The sequence below is a fragment of the Trachemys scripta genome, chromosome 2, assembly GCF_013100865.1.
Source record: "Trachemys scripta elegans isolate TJP31775 chromosome 2, CAS_Tse_1.0, whole genome shotgun sequence".
NCBI classification, from domain to species: domain Eukaryota; kingdom Metazoa; phylum Chordata; order Testudines; family Emydidae; genus Trachemys; species Trachemys scripta.
The window spans coordinates 77,536,475-77,557,859 of NC_048299.1; the positions used below are offsets into that span (position 1 = coordinate 77,536,475).

The following is a 21,385-nucleotide window of genomic DNA, read 5'->3' on the forward strand; positions in this document are numbered from 1 at the left end:
AGTTTGCAAATGAGAAGCTACAATTTGTTTACACAACTAGTTGTTGAACAATTGTGAACAATGAAGAAATTAAGAAAAATTACACCCTGTTCATGGATAATTTGTGAACAAATAGGTGTCACATTCATGGAATAATTTGAGTAGCTCTAGGCCAAAGGTTAAATTACTTTCAGAATCTAAAATTATGCATATGCTTGCAATATACACATATTTAATATAGTTAATTGCTCTAACTCTGTTGTGTCGTTATTCTAGGTAGGTGACGCAGTCCTTGAAAATGCACGTCTTATGTTACAGATGGAGAACATTCAAGCCTGTGCTGAAGATTTTAAAGACAGGTAGCTTTCTTAAGGCAACAATATGGGCGATTTCTTTGAATAAACATATACTTACCATATTGAATATTAAAACGGAATGTCCATATTAGAGAGAAAATGTGTCTAGTGGTTAGCATTGGGATCTGACTCGCTTTTTGACGTTGGACACCCTCTGACCTTATCTCACGGTCTTATTGTGTAACTAAATTAAGGTTGTAATGAATTTTGAGATCCTCAGATAGGTGATTTGAGAGCAACAGATTATTATTATTTTGAAATAGTGCGACTTTAAAAATTTCCAGTAGTCAGAAATTTACTGGCAAAGTTATTTCTGGGCTCTCACTGATATAAAGACCTAGGGCTCTTGCTAAAGGGACACAACTCAAATCTGGCTCAAAATTTTAATTTTATACTAACAAACTTTTATAAAACCCAATTCCTATGGAAATGTGTTTATGGTTTTTTTAAAACATCAAGTGAAACAAGAAATACAAACATTGTAGCACAATGAGCCTCAGTGCAATGCCTATATACAAAAATGAAAGTGACTACTGATTTTCATTGTCCATGACGAGAGTAATGAAAAGAGTAAAAGAAGAGCATAAATAGTGACAAATTGTACTTTTAAAAATTCTTACAGTTTTCAAAATCTAAGTTACCGTTTGTATCACTGATAGATGTCTTTTTACAGCAGAGGTAAAACTGTGGGATGCGCCCCCCTTGGGGGGTGCAGGGGAACATTCGGGGAGGGAGAGGCTGGGGCCCATGCGTGCCCCCACAGGGGGTAGGGAGGGAGCACCTCCCAGCTCCACTCCTGGCCCCAGCCCCGCGGGCCCCGGCTGCCAGCCCCATGCCTGCAGGCCCCAGCTGAGGCTCCGCTCCCGCCCTTAGTTACGGCCCCAGCCTCATCACCCTTACCCCGTCCGCATACCCCCTTCCCAGAGCCACGGTCCCACTCCCGGCCTAACTCCTGGGGGGTGCAGACAAGGGTAAGGGTGGGGGTGGGGGTGGCGCAAAGTAAAAAAAACAACTGGTTTTCAGTATGATCTTAAATTGATAGTGTCCCTTTGAATTGCACTTACTACCACTACTACTACATCATATTAGGCCTGATTCTTCTAACCCTTATTCATATTAGAACTGTTTACGTAAGCAAGGGTTTGCAAGATCAGATCTTTATACTCCATATGTATATCACACTAGTTTATCTTCACCCTTCAATGATTTTGATCTTTTCTTAAATTCATCTCTCTTTAACAGTTACATTTAATAACATCAAAATATACATTGTGTTCTTGGCCTTCTCTTTAATGTTTCTGTCAGAAAGACAAAGCTTTGAGCTCCTAATACTACTCTTTCAAATGCAGTCTGTCAATTTCATAATCTAAGTAGTAAAATAAATTGCCAACTGACTTTCACTAGCAATTTAAATATACAACACATAACATTTTCTTTGTTTTCACTGAATCAGAGCAACGGATATTAAAATCTCTACTACCTCTCACTGGGGTCATCCACCTGTTTCCAAAGCTACTGAATTCCAGGCAAAGAAGGCAGCTCACCAAGGGAGGAGTGTAGAAATTGTTTATGAAGTTGGCTCTGTTCACACCTGTATCAGAGAGTCCAGCTGCCAAACTGTCTGGGTTCAATGCCGCAGCATCCCAAAACTGACAATCTGTGCATTGAACAAGAGACTTTTCACACGACCAGGCCAATGTCATTGCCATAATTTAGAACAAAAGATAAGAATGAGAAAGAAACAACTTACAGTAATATAGACAAACAAAGCAATATACCAAAAACAACAACAAAAATCCCCATTGAGCTTGTAGGGAAAAATCAGCTGTATTTTACAGCCAGGCATTTTGCTTTAATAGCATGTTTTTTACTGGCACAACAGTTGTTCAACACACACAGCCTCAACCAAATAAGCATTTGCCACCTGATATTTTTATTTTCATTATAAAGCAATGGCCAAATTAGAGATGCTTGCAGGAACATTATATGTTATGATATTTTTAAAAGAGAAATAATAAGAATAGGCAGTTTGTGTGAATAAGGCCTGTGCTGGTGATAGGGTAGTTTTAAGTCCAAAGTTAGTGGCAAACTTTCCATTTGCTTCAACATGACTGGGATTTGCCCTTAAAGGTAGATTATATCCCAAGGAACAACAAACCAAGCCTTCCCCCAATAGGTTTAATAATAAACAGTAATAATAATGCTTGGAGCTCATATAGTGTTTTTCATCCTTAGTTCTCACGGCACCTTGCAGAGGTGGGTGCACATTACTATCCCCATTTTATAGATGGGGAAACAGAGAGACAGAAAGGAAAAGCCACCCAAGTTCGTTTAGTATGAGAATGTCAGATCCAGGAAAAGAACACAGGTCTCCCAATTCCCATTCCAGAACTCTACCCACTAGACAATGCTGTTTCTCAAACTGCTAATTAGTGTCTTGACATAATTTGCCTTTTAATAAAGCAAGGCGTAATGATTGACCTGACAATGGTTTTGAAGTGTATAAAGAAATAGTATGAGTGAGAGACATCTTCTGTGCTTATCTATCTGGTACATAACAGTAATTAACATGATGGTGTGACATTTTGGGGACTACTTAGACCAGTAAGGGGTTCTGTGCCCATCTCCCCTGTAATCTTGGAGGCCTTTGTGCCATGCAGCTGTGGTTCAGATCCCTGAACAGCCTGACACGGACAGCCCTTCCAGTCCTAAGTCTCCCCTAATACATCCTCCCAGAGTGTCACAAAGGCACTTTTTCCCTTGATCTTCTGGAATTTGCCAATACCACTAGCTAAATCAATAGTAGGAAAAAAAAAAAAAAAGCGCTGACTTTAATGCTGTTAAGTAATCTTCAATTCTAAATAAGGTATAGGCATCCTTATGGGTGACCTGGTTCAACTTTTAATGAACCTACAGAAAAGCACAGTCTCCCATGTTTTTTTCTGAACTAGCATAACTGGCACAGCCCAGTCAGAAATCACCTGACTTCTATATAATGTCATAGGTCTGGCCCCCATAATTCAGAGTCACAGCTGGTACGAATCCTTTCCCCCCGTTAAAACATTTTTGCAGCTATTGTAGTATTCCCTTCTTTACCTCAGCAAAGTAAAGCAATATATCCCTGTCAACCCATTTTTGTTTTACAAATTAAAATGGTTTCTATATTTGGGTGCAGCTTGATGGGAAGCGTCTCTTTTATTCTCACTTTCCCCATATTGATTACAAAAAGTTTTATAATTTCTTATATGTCTAAAAGTATTCTGCCAGACTTTCTTTTTTTGAATGGAGAGTTGCTCCTGATCCTTTAGTACCTGCAGCAGCTCCTCGTAACAATGTTGCAGTAGATTCATACCTATGAGTGTTGGTGGTAAGCATTCACTGTTGACATCACTAACAAAAATACCCCGATTGAGATATTTAATAGTCCTACTTCTAATTTCAGCTTCCATGTAGCCAAACAATTTCCTGGTACCAACTTCACCCTGTACTTAATAGTCAATAAACAATTTTGAGCCTAATATTTCATGAAATGTTGGCTCTAATGTGATAATTTGTGACCTGGTATCCATGAATTTGTCTGTCAGCATGTTATTAGTATCTTGGGCTTCGTGAGATTCTAACTTTTCTATTGCTTGTAAAACCTCCTGTAATCCTAATGTGTACTACCTTAGGCCTGGTCTACACCGGGGGGGGGGGGGGGGAAATCGATCTATGTTATGCAATTTCAGCTACGTGAATAATGTACCTGAAGTTGACGTACTTAGATCGACTTACTGTGGTGTCTTCATCGCGGTGAGTTGACAGCTGCTGCTCCCCCGTCGACTCTGCCTGTGCCTCTTGCCAAGCTGGAGTACAGAAGTCGATGGGAGAGTGCTCAGGGATCGATCGCTGCCCGCCGATCCGGCTGGTAGTGAAGACATACCCTTAGACTTTCTGTTGGAGTTTGTACCGTGGGGAAGAAACTCTATTTCAGTTCTGACAAGGTACGAGTGTCAAACATACAGCCTAATCTTCTGACTATTTGTTCTGTAGTCCCTTTTTCATTTTTCAGCCATGTAGTACTCACTTCTTTTTTAGCTGTACCCACTAATTGCCCAATCAGAATCTCTGTTTTCTCCATGCAGTCAAAACATTACTGTAGCACTGTTTTAAATTCTCCAAATGAAACATTACTCCCATAACTAGAAATTTAGATAACCAAGGCACTCCAAAGAAATACGGCATGGTCAGTGGTGTTGGCACGAGTGGCTGTTGGGCCCCACCACCAGCTGTCCTTTCTCCTGAGTTATCCCCTGACCGACTTATGTTATTTTAAGATGTCGAGTGCCAGGAGTTAAACCAGCCCTCGGAGACAGCAGCAGGGAAAGCGCTGCTGCGTGTTCACACTGTCAGCTGCAAGCGCAGTAGCATGTCCACATTAGCAGCTCTTGCAACGCCACAGAGTGCATTGTGGTAGCTATCCCAGTGTGCAAGCAGCTGCAGCGTGCTTTTCAAATGGCGGGGTGGAGTGTGATAGGGAGTGTGTTTTGTGTATGTGGGGGGAGAGACAGTGTGCTTTGGGGGGCAGAGAGTGTGTCAACATGCTGTCTTGTAAGTTCAGACAGTAGCAGGGGGAAACCCTGACACCAGCCTCCACCTCCCGCCTCTCTCTCACACACACGCACAAATGCCAGCCTCTGCGGCAGCAGCATTCCAAAGTAATGGTTTGCTTTGTGTCCCCGAGCAGATAAGCATGCTGGCTGTCAGAAACAGAGCTTTGAAAGGGGATAGCCGCATGCCTGCAGCAGAGTTCAAAACAATGACCAGAGTGGCCACTTTACTTCAAGGGATTATGGGACGTTTCTGGAGGCCGATCACAACGCAGTAATGCAACATGTCATCCACACTGACACACCGGCGTTTCAGCCAGGGCGCAGCAAGCTCTATGCTTTTTGTGGAGGTGGATTACCCAGGGCCGGCGCAACCCATTAGGCAACCTAGGCGGTCGCCTAGGGCACTACAATTTGGGGGGCGGTGACTGCGGCGGCATTTTGGGGTGGGACCTTCTGCCGCCTAGGGCGGCAGAAAAGCTGGCGGTGCTCCTGGGATTACCAGGGGCACTCCAGCCCTGGAGTCCAGGCAGTCTAAGTGCATTGCCAGTGTGGACACCTCAGGAGTTAGGGTGTACAGGACTGATTTAATGTGCTCTAACTTGCAAGTGTAGCCAAACTCTTAGATTCAATAATCCTATGGCTGTACCTCTGTTCATCAAGTTTATTCACAAGCAGGGTTTCTTCACCTAGTGGCTCTCACTTGGCCATTAGATGCCTTCGAATTGCATTCCTTTAATAGATGTTCAGTCATTCTCTCTGTTCATTTACTTTAGGTCCTTTGTGGTTGAGCTTCTCTTTTACTGTTTTGAGAATCTATTTTCATCTAACACAACTTTTTGATCAATTCCCTTTTTCACCAATTATATATATTTTTTTCAGTTATTTTCCTTTGATAGTTTCTCTTCAGTACATCTGCAGATTTTATTTCCCCCTACTTCCCTTCTCTAATAGGATCTGCTAATATGCCCAGTTCTAAATTTTTCTGCTTCTCCTGACCTGAAAGCTTTCCTATTTTCCTTCTTTCCTTTTCACTCCCTTACTTTTATTCTCCTGTTCTTCTTTTATTTTATCACCTCATCTCCTACTCCAGCTCAAGTTTATCCACTAACTCAGCACCTAGATCCTTCTCCTTCCCTCCTTCTTTCTAACAGCTTTTTTCCAACTGCCTTTCCTTCCTAGTCATCTGATACCCTCCCAGGCTCAAGCTACTTTCACATTGGCTGTTCCCTTCCCAGGACAGCATTCCACACTGCTGCATCACAAGCTGCAGGCCCTAATTAGGATGACCATATTTCCCAAAGGGAAAACGGGACGCCACCTGGGGCTAACAGAGGTTCCCCCCAGGCTGCGCGGGGCTGGCCCGTGCCAGTCACCCGAGCTCCCCCACTTCCCTGCACAGGGCTGGTGTTGCTCGCCCAAGCTCTGTTTCCCCCGCTTCCCAAGCGGGGCTGGCGTTGCTTCTTGCTCAAGCACTGCCTACCCCCTGCGCAGGGCTGGCACTCCCTTGCACATTCCTTCAAACCCTGCTTTTTTCCCCACAAAAGTGGGCATTTGCCCCATTTTCTCTTGCCAACTTGCCACTTTTGCCAATAAAGTCGGGACGGCCGGGACAGGGCTTAAAAAAGGGACTGTCACGGTCAAAATGGAATGTATGGTCACCCTAGCCCTCATAGTACCTCTAACTTAAAACTACAGCAAGTGCTGATGCTGGGGCCAGGGTTACTACACTATCATTTACAAAATGCAAGTTTGAATGCATATGCTTATTACATTTTTCTGTGCAGATATGAAAATGAACAGCCATTCAGAAAGGCAGTGGAAGATGAAATTAATTCCCTATATAAAGTGATTGATGATGCTAATTTAACTAAAATGGATCTGGAGCGTCAGATAGAAAGCATGAAAGAAGAATTAGGTCTGCTGTCAAAGAATCATGAAGAAGTAAGTCAAGACTGGGTGCAATGCATAGGTACTATGTGTCTGTTTAAGTCAGGTCAATATGACACTATCTTAACCAGAAGCGAAAAAGCTAATTCTGTCAAGTATAAATGATAATTATCTATCTGCAAATTGTTCCTATTTCTCTCTCTCTTTCGTTAGCTTACAGACCTCTCACCTTTCTAGTCCTAATTAAAGTTATCCACATACAACTTGCCACATTTTTGACATCTGATAAATATAACATGGGGAGAGGGATAGCTCACTGGTTTGAGCATTGGCCTGTTAAACCCAGGGTTGTGAGTTCAGTCATTGAGAGGGCCATTTAGGGATTTGGGGATTTAGTTGGGGGTTGGTCCTGCTTTGAGCAGGGGGTTGGACTAGGTGACTTCCTGAGGTCCCTTCCAACCCTGATATTCTATGATTCTATGATAGCTGAGCTATATTCATTCCATGTGACACTGAACACGACAAACACACAAGATGATTTATGAGGCTGGACCTTCATTAGGTGTAAATCCCTAGTGCTCTGAGGCCTGATTCTCCTCTCACTCGCACCAAAGTAAATTCCACTGAGAGAAGAATCTGACCCCATGGAATCTTTAAACCATCAAACTTCTGAAATAACATACTTAAATTACTTTACATTAAATGTGCCATACTTAGCAAGCCACTCCATTCCCAAGACTTTTAATTTCGCCTTCTGTTCTGAGCAACAAATCATTGAAAGAAGTCAAAATGACATGAGAAAATAGACTACCCACAGGCCCAATTTTGCAATCCTTATTCATTGACGTAAGCAGGAATTGCATTAGTGAAGATTAGTCATACTAGTAAAGGCTTCAGCATCTAACCCCAAGTAAGCACCCTCAATATAAGGTGGCTAGAAAGCTGGCTAGATCGTCGGGCTCAACGGGTAGTGATCAATGGCTCCATGTCTAGTTGGCAGCCAGTTTCAAGTGGAGTGCCCCAGGGGTCGGTCCTGGGGCCAGTTTTGTTCAATATCTTCATTAATGATCTGGAGAATGGTGTGGACTGCACTCTCAGCAAGTTTGCAGATGACACTAAACTGGGAGGAGTGGTAGATACGCTGGAGGGTAGGGACAGGATACAGAGGGACCTAGACAAATTAGAGGATTGGGCCAAAAGCAACCTGATGAGGTTCAACAAGGACATGTGCAGAGTCCTGCACTTAGGACGGAAGAATCCCATGCACTGTTACAGACTAGGGACCGAATGGCTAGGAAGCAGTTCTGCAGAAAAGGACCTAGGGGTTACAGTGGATGAGAAGCTGGATATGAGACAACAGTGTGCCCTTGTTGCCAAGAAGGCTAACAGCATTTTGGACTGTATAAGTAGGGGCACTGCCAGCAGATCGAGGGACGTGATCATTCCCCTCTATTCGGCATTGGTGAGGCCTCATCTGGAGTACTGTGTCCAGTTTTGGGCCCCACACTACAAGAAGGATGTGGAAAAATTGGAAAGAGTCCAGCGGAGGGCAACAAAAATAATTAGGGGGCTGGAGCACATGACTTATGAGGAGAGGCTGAGGGAACTGGGATTGTTTAGTCTGCAGAAGAGAGAATGAGGGGGGATTTGATAGCAGCCTTCAACTACCTGAAAGGGGGTTCCAAAGAGGATGGATCTAGACTGTTCTCAGTGGTACCTGATGACAGAACAAGGAGTAATGGCCTCAAGTTGCAGCTGGGGAGGTTTAGGTTGGATATTAGGAAAAACTTTTTCACTAGGAGGATGGTGAAGCACTGGAATGGGTTACCTAGGGAGGTGGTGGAATCTCCTTCCTTAGAGTTTTTTAAGGTCAGGTGTGACAAAGCCCTGGCTAGGATGATTTAGTTGGGAATTGGTCCTGCTTTGAGCAGGGGGTTGGACTAGATGACCTCCTGAGGTCCCTTCCAACCCTGATATTCTATGATTCTATGAATGACAGAAGACAAATTGCAGAGTTACCACAAGGCCCATTTAAGGGCAGTGCATAGTTGTGCTGCCCAGGGAACAGAACAGGGAGCAAACTGTGACTCAAGAGAGTCAGAATTCAGTACTTGCATTCTCCTTGTTCCACTGGGTAAGTAAGCTGGACCAGCCCTATACCTAATTGTAGATTGCTTCCCCATCCACACTGGCACAACTGTGCCAAACCAAGGCTCCACCCACTCCGTCTCTGTCTGCCTCCTCCCCATCTAGGTGTGGTGGGAAGGGAAGGGAGTAGGGCTGTCAAGCAGTTAAAAAAAAATTAATCATGATTAATCGCACTGTTAAACAATAGAATACCATTTATTTAAATATTTGTGGAGGTTTTCTACATTTTCAAATATATTGATTTCAATTACAATACAGAATACAAAGTGTACAGTGCTCACTTTATAATTATTACAAATATTTGCACTGTAAAAAGAAATATTTTCAATTAATCTACAAGTACCGTAGTGCAATCTCTTTATCATGAAAGTTGAACTTACAAATGTAGAATTATGTACAAAAAATAACTGCACTCAAAAACAAAACAAAGTAAAACTTAAAGCCTACAAGTCCACTCAGTCCTACTTCTTGTTCAGCCAGTCGCTGAGAAAAACAAGTTTGTTTACATTTACTGGGAGATAATGCTGCCAGCTTCTTATTTACAATGTCATCTGAAAGTGAGAACAGGCATTTGCATGGCACTTTTGTAGCCGGCATTACAAGATATTTACGTGCCAGATATGCTGAACATTCGTATGCCCCTTCATGCTATGGCCACCATTCCAGAGGACATGCTTCCATGCTGATGACGCTCATTAAAAAAATAATGTGTTAATTAAATTAGTGACTGAACTCCTTGGGGGAGAACTGTGTGTCTCCTGCTCTGTTTTACCTGCATTCTGCCATATACTTCATGTTATACTTCATGTCTCGGATGATGACCCAGCATGTTGCTCGTTTTAAGAACACTTTCACTGCAGATTTGACAAAAAACAAAGAAGATACCAATGTGAGATTTCTAAAGATAGCTATAGCACTTGACCCAAGGTTTAAGAATCTGAAGTGCCTTCCAAAATCTGAGAGGATGAGGTGTGGAGCATGCTTTCAGAAGTCTTAAAAGAGCAACACTCTGATGCGGAAATTACAGAACCTGAATCACCAAAAAAGAAAATCAACCTTCTGCTGGTGGCATCTGACTCAGATAATGAAAATGAACATGTGTCAGTCCGAACTGCTTTGGATCGTTATTGAGCAGAACCCATCATTAGCATGGACGCATGTCCTCTGGATTGGTGGTTGAAGCGTGAAGGGACATAGGAATCTGTAGCACATCTGGCATGTAAATATCTTGCAATGCCGGCTATAAAAGTGCCATGCGAACGCCTGTTCTCACTTTCAGGTGACATTGTAAACAAGAAGCGGGCAGCATTATCTCCCAGTAAATGTAAACAAACTTGTTTGTCTGAGCAATTGGCTGAACAAGAAGTAGGACTGAGTTTACTTGTAGGCTCTAAAGTTTTACTTTGTTTTGTTTTTGAGTGCAGTTAGTTAACAAAAAAAAAATCTTCCTTTGCAAGTTGCACTTTCACAGTAAAGAGATTGCACTACAGTACTTGTATGAGGTGAATTGAAAAATACTATTTCTTTTATCTTTTTACACTGCAAATATTTGAAATAAAAATACTACAAAGTGAGCACTGTACACTTTGTACTTTGTGTTGTAATTGAAATCAATATATTTGAAAATGCAAAAAAAAATTCATACATTTCAATTATTTAATACAATTATAATATTTAATATGTAATACAATTCTATTGTTTAACAGTGCAATTAAAACGGCGATTAATCGCAATTCATTTTCTAAATCACAATTAATTTTTTTGAGTTAACCGTGTGAGTTAACTGCGATTAATCAACAGCCCTAGGAGGGAGTAGTGGCTCTGCAGCAACTGTTCTCCTTCTGTACCCAGAATGGCAATGTGGGTAGCTCATTCAGAGGAGTAAGGTTGTGACATATGCTCCATTATTTACCAGTGCAGGTAAGACAGGTCACAATAGAACCCAGAATAAGTACTTGATCTTCACATGGAAATGCCATCACAGGAAACTGTTGAACAGAATGATTATATCAACGGGGCACATTTTTAAAGGGACCTCAACTCAGCCTCCATTTTTGCATGTACATTTTTACATACCCTCACCCACATTTATTCTCAGCACTGTCATCACTTGTAGGTGATATTGTTTACAGACCAATTATCAGGCCCCTTTACGCTGTTCTAGCAGTATATGGAAATGGTATATGTAAATAGGGTGGTGTAAAAGGGACTATAATTCAGGCCTACATGTGCAAACTTCATTTGTTTTTGTGCCCATACACATGACAGTGCTCAAAACTATTTGTACAAGCATTTGTAAAAGAACTGGCCTGAATTTGGCCTGCAGAAAATAAATGTTAAATAATGGGCCTGTTACCAGCCATCTAAATAGTTTTTCTCAAGCAGTGATGAACAAACACTTTTCCAGGAAGTTTTATTCCTTCTATATCCCAGCCTTACATCCAAGCAGCATGCAGATCCTCTGAGCTGAGACAGCATATTTATACATACATACACACACATGCTTATACAGAGACAGGTTTCAGTTGGGGGCTGTGCTATATTCTTAGGAAGGATCCTAAAGGTGCCTGTAACACACCAGACATAGGAAATCATATGAAAGAATTGATTAGTTGGAATATCCCCTCCAGAGAACAGGCTAGACAACGGGCCTCTAGACAATGGGCCTGCTTCTCCACTGCCTTGCACCTTATACAGTCATTTACTCCTGTGCACACTACCAAAACAGAATGACAGTGTTTTACACTCACACTGCATTCACTTTGCAAACGTGTAAATGACCACAAAAAGTGCAAGGTAATGGAGAATCAGATCTTTTAAGAAGCTTGCAATAGCCCCAACAAGAGCTAAAGTTTAAATAATGGCTTTGTGGATGTGTTTGCATCACACCGAGACAACTAAATTGCACCGTAAGTGCTCCTTAGTATCCCCTAAAACTGGAACTGACCGCTGACCCTTTTTCTTATATGTATGTTTTTTTCAGGATGTGAAGATGTTATACAATCAGCTTGCTGGATCACAGCTGGAAGAACTGGAAGCTCCAATTGGAACTGGCCTGGATGACATACTGGAAAAAATCAGAATTCACTGGGAGAAGGATATAGAGAAAAATCGTGTTGAGACAGGTGCCTTGCTTCATACCAAGGTAGGCACCTACAGTGTCCTTCATACCAAGGTAGGCACCTACGGTGTTCTCTGCAGCTGTCTTCAACACCAAGGAAAAACATATATTTTTTCTAGTCCCCTGGGGTAATCATTAAAATATTTTTTCTTGAAACAAAGAATGATAACAGTCTAAGGAACCTTGATCCAGCTTCATCCCAAGAAGTGTTCATGCAAATCCACTGACCTCACTGGGGTGGCACAGATGTAACTCAGAGTAGAAATTCAGCCTATTTATATCAATTTTAAAACATCGATGCTTTCATTGCAAAATAAGGGAGTCTATACACATTTTTGCTTTCCTATCATTTCCAACGAGACGCTAAAGCAGAAAATTAGTTCTCTACGGCAGTGTTTCTCAGACTGGGGTCCGCAACCCCCTGGAGTCCTTCCGCAGGCCCAGCTGTTTCCCAGCATGCAGGAGGCACTGGGAGGGAGGGGGAGGAGCAGAGACAGGGTAGAATCATGTCTGGGGCCGCTGGCCCTGCTGATCAGCTAGGGTTGCCAACCCTCCCAATTTCGCTGGGAGTTTCCTGGAATCAGGTTCTATCTCCCAGAGGCTATTGAAGCCAAACCGGGAGATTTTAGGTGCTAAAAGTCTGGCGGCGCAGCAAAGCTAAGGCAGGCTCCCTGCCTACCCTGGCTCTACGCCACTCCGGGAAGCAGCCAGCACATCCCTGCGGCCCCTGGGAGGGGAGGGGAGGGGAGTGGGCAGGGGGTCTCCGTGCACTACCCCCGCCCCGAACGCTGATTCCACAGCTCCCATTGGCTGGGAACTTCGGCCAATGGGAGTGGCAGGGGCAGCGCCTGTCTGCAGGGGAAGCACCTGTGGGCAGGGGCAGTATGCAGCGACCCCCTGCTCTCCCCCTACTGCCTGCCACTTAGTGGGATTTTCAAATGTGCCATAGATGCCCAAACATCTTTAAAATTTTGTCTCAATGTACAGCTGAAGTCTTCTTTGACTTGTCTACATGATGCTCAAATTCCTATCTGAGCTGATAGTTAATTTAGATCCTAAAACGGTATACAAGCTTTTTAACTATTTCCCTCCAAATGCACTACTTTGCCATTTATCAACATTGAACATCATTTACCACTGTGTTGCTCATTCATCTAGCTTGGTTAGGTCCCCCTGAAGTTCCTCACTAAACTAAATAACTTTGTGTCACCTGCCAAACTGGCCATCTCACTCACATACACACCCCTCAAGATTATTAACAACATGGGACCTTGTACAGAACTTTGAGGCACTCTGCTGTTAGACTTTTGTTATGATGATAACTGACTATTTAATGCTACTTTTGTTTCCTATTAGCTAGTTTACCTGTCACCTCATGACTACTTAGTTTCTTTAATAGCCTCCTATGAGACACCTTGTGAAAGACCTTTTGAAAGTCTACAAAAATCACGATTCCTTTATCCACTACTTTATTGACATGTTCAAATAATTCTTTATTGACATGTTCAAAGATACTAGTGAGACATGATTTCCTTTTGCAGAAACCATGCTGATTAGACTATCAGATCTATCATTGTCTTCCAGATGTTTCAATCTATTTTAATCATTTCAGTTATTTTAATTCTATGAAAACAAATTAACTCAGCTTCCAGACTCCTGAACAGTGCACAATGCAGAGCAATAGCACAGACTGTCCTAAAATCAAACAGTTCTCTAGGAACTTCAAAAATAAAGCACCATACACTTAGAAGGAAATCCTGCCCTGGCTCTCCCTCACCCAAATGCCTCCAAGGCACAAGGAATTTGGTGTACACTCTCCCCTCGGTACAACTGCACAAGTGCAGGAAGAATAAAAGCAGAAGGACACAAAAATAATTAGATCAGGTTTAGGGTCAGATTATGAGTGGCCTTTGTGCTGATGCCCAGTTGCGAGAACACAAGGATGCTTCCCTCCTCCGTGCACCTCATAAAAGGGATAAGGATATTTGCAGTCCCTGTAGAAGCATAGGGATGGCTCTCTCTGTGCATCCCGGGAAGTGCAAATTATTCCACAGGGGACACACCAGGAGTTCATCAGGTAGTTCAGGAGGAGATTGTATCTCTTGGAGGTACAATCTCTCCCTAAAATGCCTCTGGGCAATGTGACTTTGCACCATCTGCTACTCATTACTATGTCTAATAGGCACAATCTAGTCAGAGCAGAATTCACCCCTTTACAATGCAGCACAATGCATTACTTAAGTCCTACTTAAGCCCTATTTTGAGGGCTTAATTGGGACTTAAATGGTGCATGTGTCTTTGCTAACCTTCTGCACATGGAAGAATTTCACCCGTATGGACTAAGATAGGTTTTTAAATTTCGTTACAATGGAGATAATCTGAGTCAAATCAAATAAGTTGAGCTATACAACTGCCCACACCCTGCTATTGGTGTATCTGTATTTATGCATTCCCAATATTAGCATATGAAATTCCAGATCCATTTGAATGTTATATTACCTTCGTGGTAAAAGATTACGTGGTCAGAAAATAGGCCATAAAGTGGGATAGGGCTAGGCTGAGCATTCGGTGTGAACCCAAAGTACCCTACATAAACTAGTATTAAAAGTGACCTGAAAGGGAGGGGGAAATAGGGCCTGAGATCTTATTTTGGTTTTGAGATGTGAAAAAGGGGGATTGAATGTTTGTTTTTCCTCAAAGAGAGTTTTTTCCTACTTGTTTTTTCTGAGAAATATCAGGAAAATCAAGTCTGATGTTTGCTCAATGTAGACTTGGAGCTCTTTTGACCCTTGACCTTTCCCATCCTAACAAGAGCTCTGTGTGGCTCGAAAGCTTGTGTCTTTCACCAACAAAAGTTGGTCCAATAAAAGATATTACTTTAGCCATCTTGTCTCTCCCTTACTAAAAGAGGCAGTCATGTTTAATCTTTCATAAAAAGTATTTTCCTTTGCCTATTTCTAGGGAGTTTGAGTTAAACAGGTGTTAAAACACAAAATATAAAGTATGAAATAATAATTTCCCCTCTTCATTAATCAGGTTTTACTTCATTGGTCTTGATGTCATAATCCTATTAATTCTTCAGTCTTCCATGAATCCTACAATCTTCCATAAAAACAAACAAACAAACAAAAAATGGAGTAGAAGAGATGTGGATTTCTAATATAAAATGAAATGGGGGAAAAAAACCTCCAAACTTTCACTATAATACATCATATAGAGGAAAAAGTGCAGAACCCCATTTTTCTCTTTGCAGGTCACTTTTAATGTATTTGTATGAACACTAAGCAGCATGCTGATGGGAATATATGTATGTATTCTTGGATACATATATACATAGACCAATTTTACAATACGTATACAGAAAAAGTGGTGGTTACGCTCTTAAAAGTATCCAAAATTGTTAAAGGAACTGAAAATAGAAATGACAAATTTAAAATCAGAGTAGCCACAAATTGCAAAAGACTACTTTCATTATGGGATGGGAGGAATATAAATTATTATTATTAAAGCATTTTGTGACTGACAACTATTACCTGTTGTCAGCAAACCACAGAAACAGCACCTGCTGTACAAACCCAAGAGGATGAACTGGTGGAATCCCTGAGAGCAGAGTTCCATGAAACAGCCTGCAAAATACAGAGTCTACAAGCAGAGACTGAATCTTTAAGAACTTTGGTAAGTAGCTATCGATTTAGAACTGGTGTATACTCACTGGACTATACTCAATAAAATTCAGTATGCTTTTCTAGGGCATATTCTCATCTTGATGTGCCTGGTGAGAATAAGTCCCTATATGCCCGCACTCTCATTGATTAAACTGGTGGTGTGGGTGCCCAGCACTTATGAAAATCAGGCTCTGAAATTTTATCCCTCAACACTTTAATTCATTAACATTTGTAAACCTCACTGAGATTACTGGGTACATAGTGTTATAGAGCACAAAGTATATTAAGCAAACTTTAGTGCCTTTTAACCAGATAGACCAACGGTTTGCAAACTTTTTGAGCTGAGCACCCCCTTTGAGTTACAATTTTTGTTGCACCCTTACAACTCAGACAAAAATAGATACATAAAGTATGCTTGATAGCCGATTCATAAACCTAACAGAGGCCGTAACACAACTTTAAGTAAATTACCTACACCTGTAAGTTTCAAATACACAGATACTTAGCAATGGCACAGCCAAGGCTTCCTCAGCAGCAGGCTGCTTCTACCTTGCAGCCAGGCAGTGCCACTAGGGCAAGGCCAATACCTGCCCCTCTGCCCCTCCCCTCTTGGGTTTTTAGGGTGGGGGAAAGCACCTGGGAAGGTCTCTGGAGGGGGAGCCAGCGCTGAACATGGAGGCTGCCAAGAGCAGAAATCAGCACAGTTGCAGCGGATGCTGAACCTGACCCACAGGCTGGGTGGCCCACTGAGGTGGGTCGCAGGGGAGGTAATGCTCCCTCTCCGCCCCCCTTCCCCATGGGGGCTGGACCAGGTCCTGCTATTGGGGCTGGCACAAGCCACCTGGAGTCACCATTCGCCCTCCCCCAAGTTCCTCCATGCTTCTATGGGGGGGGGCAAACCCCACAGTTTGAAAAACTCTGAGATAGCCTCGGACAAAGCAGTTTATCAGTCCACATTGCCACAATGCACAGATAGAATACAAATATCTAATTAACAGAATGCCCAGTATACTCGGGTCTCCATTTCAGCAAATTCAAATGCAAAGGATTAGGGCAGTTTCAAATTTCCCACACATACCATTCACTGCAGCCTAACTGAAACGCTACTACAAAGATTATCAGAAGTCATGACTCTGTTCTGAGTGTTATAATTACTGTTTCATGTAGAAAAGGGGTCTGGAGAACTCCTTGTATGATGCTAAGCACTGGCATGACATTGAACTTCAGAACCTAGGCTCTGTCATTACCAAGCTAGAGGCAGAGGTGCGAGAAATCAGAGCAGAAACTGAGCAGCAGCAGAGGGATCGTGAAACTCTGCTGTCCAACAAAATACAGCTGGAGAAGGATATCGCTGCATATCACTGTCTTCTGGATGCAGAAGAAAGAAGGTATTTCTTTTTAAAATGGAGAGTATGTCATGAACACAGAACTTGTGAATAACATGAATGATAACATTGTGCACTGTGGGATATGAGCTGAGATCCCCAGAGACAACAGAACTGGAATGGTCCACTGAGCAGTGGCATAGGTGGCTAAATTTGAAGAACCTGTACAGGGGGATGTACACCTCAAGTCCAACTCTGCATAGGTTCCTAGTTCTTTGCATTAGATGCCAGTAGTGTGAGAGCAGGGCAGGGGAGGAGTAGACCAGGGCCAGTGGACCAAGGAGCCTTCATTTCCCAAAGCACTGGGCCATAAGAGCTAAAGAAGCTATTACAGCCTCAAAGCTACATTAACCGCTGTAAAGCAGCTGTGCTGCTGCTTCATATGTTGGGAACATGATTCCCTTCCTTAGACACCCCTCCCTCCCAGTATAAAGACCAGCCACTCAGGCTGGGCTCTTGGGGAAGGCCTCATCCTCCTACAGAACAGAAAACATGATTTAGGCCATGATCCAGTAAAATACTTGAACACATTTACTTTTAAGCACATGTAGTCCCATTGAAGTCAATAGGATTATTCACATGCTTAAAAGTCAGCACCTGCTTACATACTTTGCTAGACAGTGGCGTAGCTACAGTGGTGCAGTCACTCCAGGTCCCACAAAGTTATGGGGGCCCAAACAGATAGAGTAGTGCTACAGCACTTTATTTGGTACACAGAGTCTCAACACTACTCACTCAAATTTGGCCCTGTCAGACGGAGAGGCAGCCAGGCCAAATTTGAGTGGCATTGCAACAAGGCATGCGGGGTTGCAGTGCTGTTCAGGTTTGGCCCAGTTGCCCCTCTGTCATGACAGGGGACAGCCGGGCCATGTTTAGTGGCCTTGCAACTTGGTACATGGAGGTCGCATGAAGTACCACTCAGATCTGATCCAGCCACAACTCCATCATAACAGAGGGGCAGTTGGAGCAAACCACATCAGCACTGCAACTCCCATGTGCACTCTCACAATGCCACCTATCACTCAAATTTGGCCTGTGTGGTGTGTGTGGGTTGGGTGATAGGAATGAGCAGAACCACTGGGACTGGGAGGAGCCACCGTAGCCCAGGAGAGGAACAGAGCACAGAGCCACGGCAGTGCCAATGAATGTCCCAGGGGGAGTGGGTGACAGAGTGAGGTGTTGGTGGGCTATGGGGTGAGGTGGGGAGTGTTTGGGGGAGGGCACCAGGATGAGGGGTTGGGGACAAGTGGAGGATGGTGGAATGAACTGTAGGGGAATTGGGGGATGTTGGAGAGTGGGGGGGTATGTTGGGGGTTGTGGCCCAGAGGCTGGAAGGGGCCCCTAACCTTGTCTTGCACCAGGGTGATCTGGGCCTTAGTGATTAATGTTTAGACTATGTTCTAGTATTTATCAAGGAAAACATTTGTTTCTTCTAGTTGAGTGTTTCTTGCTTTACCATCAAATATACCACATTTTCCATCACAGAAGAAAATACTGAATCTACATCTGGTTCTGACTACATGGATTATATTCTGCTCTCAACTGGGGAGTAACTGAACACCCCTGCAATTCAGCAAAAGCACTTAAGCACACACTTATAACTAAGCGTGTGCTTAAGTGCATTGCTGAACAGAGGCAAGCTTAAACACATGTTTAAATGCTTTGTTGAATTGGGGGGTCTAAGCTGAATTTGGCCCACTATCTACATCTTTTGTGGAGAAAAATAATCTATTCTTTTTCTTTGAACACTTTTCCTCTGGAGAAGAAATTCTAAATTCATTTAAAGTGTTTTGGAGTTTGCTTCTGGAAGATCTCTAATCATCAGAATTAGCCACAGAGCCTACGAGAACCCATCCCCTCCCCTCTCTCACATTCCAAATCAAAGTTTTCTGTCAACAGGCCCTCATTAAAATGGTTTGCTTTTCAGACAGCATAATCTCCTGCCTAATAGAAAATACCTCGGTGCTAGTAAGTCAGGTCTTGATCCTCCATAAATAGAAGACCCAATGTCACAACTGTAATTGGCTTCTGAGTGGGCTGTAGGATAGAAACAAGGGGAGCACATGCACCTTGTGAAAATGCTGAAGAAAGTAAAAGGTATATAAACAGCTGGGTGCTGGAAATTAAATTTCTACTGATTTTCATTCCAAGTTTTGTGGGAAAGTGTTGAAACATACATTGAAATTGCCTATATACACTAATCATCAGAATGCCCAGTATCAGCTATTGCACAGAACCTACCTACTGTCCTATAAATAATATAATGGAGCAAATTGATCATGATAAATAGAAGTACTGCAATTCTGTTCTAAGCTCTTTCAAAACAAACGTGATGGGATTATACATTCAAACAGCTAACTATGTCCATAACTCTGCAGGATGCTTGTAATGATCTTCCAACTAAAAAAACTGATTCCCTCCTGTTTTCTTTTTAGAGTTGCAAGACTAGTGGTGTAATTCCCATGTTTCTTTGGGGTGAAATTCACCTATGTGCAGAGAGCCAAAAGAGGCCTGTACATGTCTGAAGTGCCACTTCAGTCCTTAGACAAAGGGTACTTAAGTAGTGTACAGACCTTATTCTGGCCGTCTGAACAGAGGAGAATTTCACTTATGTGAGGGGAGATGTGTGGGAGTGAAGACAGAGAAAGAGGCCTGAGCCACAAAGTTTGGATGAATTAAATTTCAGTAAAGTGACATGTGTGTTGGGTGTGCATTTTGGACCATGATGATCTCTAATAAATACACATACTACCTTTCATGGTCCAAATCTTTAAAAGTTCTTATATACAAATGAAAATGCTTTACATATTAATACATTTTTAAAAAGATTAATGTATAGCAATGGTAGAATTTTCATAATAATCAAAATGTTCTCAAAGAGCTGGAATAAAGGTATTGGTGAAATTCAGCCCTGTGCAGAGAACAAGCACAAGGCTTATATGCCACCACCATGCACTGAAGCGGTGCACAAACTTTAAGATTATCATCTGTGAAGGGATAAATTTCATTCATTGTGAGATAAATTAATATACTAAGCGAAACTGTGTTTTCAGTTACATTGGTGTAAGCCTACTGAAGCCAATGGCATTTCACCGGTGTATGGGAAAGTAGAATTTGGTCCAACAATTTTCCCTTTCCTCTTATTACTTGCTCTAATCAGCAATTTTTTTTTTTTTTAACTTTCAGCTGATTTTGAAATTCCCTGTCCACAGAAGACAATGTTGGAATTCAAAGCAAAAGATGATATCACTGACAAAAATGTTTGTGGAAACCATAAACCCATCAAAGAAGCCTGCTTTATTCAGTTTGATTTAACAATCTAAGTAGGTTGTAGCTTGAACAACTTTATTAGAGTCTCTTCCTCATGTGAGTGCTTTGCTTACAGATTTCAAGTTAGCCATGTTGTTAAAATTATAATAATAAAAATAAATAATTCATTGTAATTGTTTGATTTTTTTAAAAATCATTCTCCAATACTTGTCAGTGCTGCTGAAAGGTACTAGATTAACAGCAAAGGTCCTCTTTTTATTCACAAAGTTTATTAATCTCTTTTTGCAATACAAATACTGTTATTAGACTATTCACCCACTATGCAAATAGCACAAAATGTATTTTTACTGCAGGTTTCCATGTTCCTTCACAAGAACTTTGGCTCATTAGTGTGAAATTTAATTTGCACTAATAAACCTGAGGCTGATAAAGCATGAAATTAACTTGATGCAATTAGTTTTACAGTAGGTAAAACTTAGGCAGCAGCAATACAAGCTTCCCCACATCACCCTGAAAAAACATACCTTAGGCTACATCTACACTACGGGGGTGGGGGTGGGGTGGGTGTCGATTTAAGATACGCAAATAAGATACATGAATTCGCGTAGCTGAATTCGACGTATCGGAGCCGACTTACCCCGCTGTAGGGACGGCGGCAAAATCGACCTCTGTGGCTTCCCCTCGACGGCGCTTACTCCCACCTCCGCTGGTGGAGTAAGAGCGTCGATTCGGGGATCAATTGTCGCGTCCCAACGGGACGCGATAAATCGATCCCCGAGAGGTCGATTTCTACCCGCCAATTCAGGCGGGTAGTGTAGACCCAGTCTCAGTTTTCTTCCAGAGGAAACTTCTCCTAAGACAAAACAGGGTAACTCATTTTCAATGCCCCTTCAATCTTTGGCCTTTCTGCTGAGCTTGCTAACAAGAGTGGTAATTAGTGCAAGTGTGGTGGTATGTTTTGTGATATGACCACCTTGCAGCA

At 42.3% G+C, this 21,385-nt stretch overlaps 1 protein-coding gene across 1 annotated transcript in view; it reads left to right on the forward strand.

Moving 5' to 3' along the window:
• Positions 1-19,590, forward strand: part of BFSP2 (beaded filament structural protein 2) — a 34,563-nt gene extending 14,973 nt beyond the window's left edge. Inside the window, exons 2-7 of the mRNA XM_034759489.1 lie at positions 256-338; positions 6,712-6,868; positions 11,946-12,107; positions 15,627-15,758; positions 16,916-17,136; positions 19,569-19,590. Coding sequence (XP_034615380.1) covers positions 256-338; positions 6,712-6,868; positions 11,946-12,107; positions 15,627-15,758; positions 16,916-17,136; positions 19,569-19,590 — 777 coding nt within the window. The remainder of the gene's footprint in view (positions 1-255; positions 339-6,711; positions 6,869-11,945; positions 12,108-15,626; positions 15,759-16,915; positions 17,137-19,568) is intronic.
• The last annotated feature ends 1,795 nt before the right edge of the window (positions 19,591-21,385 follow it).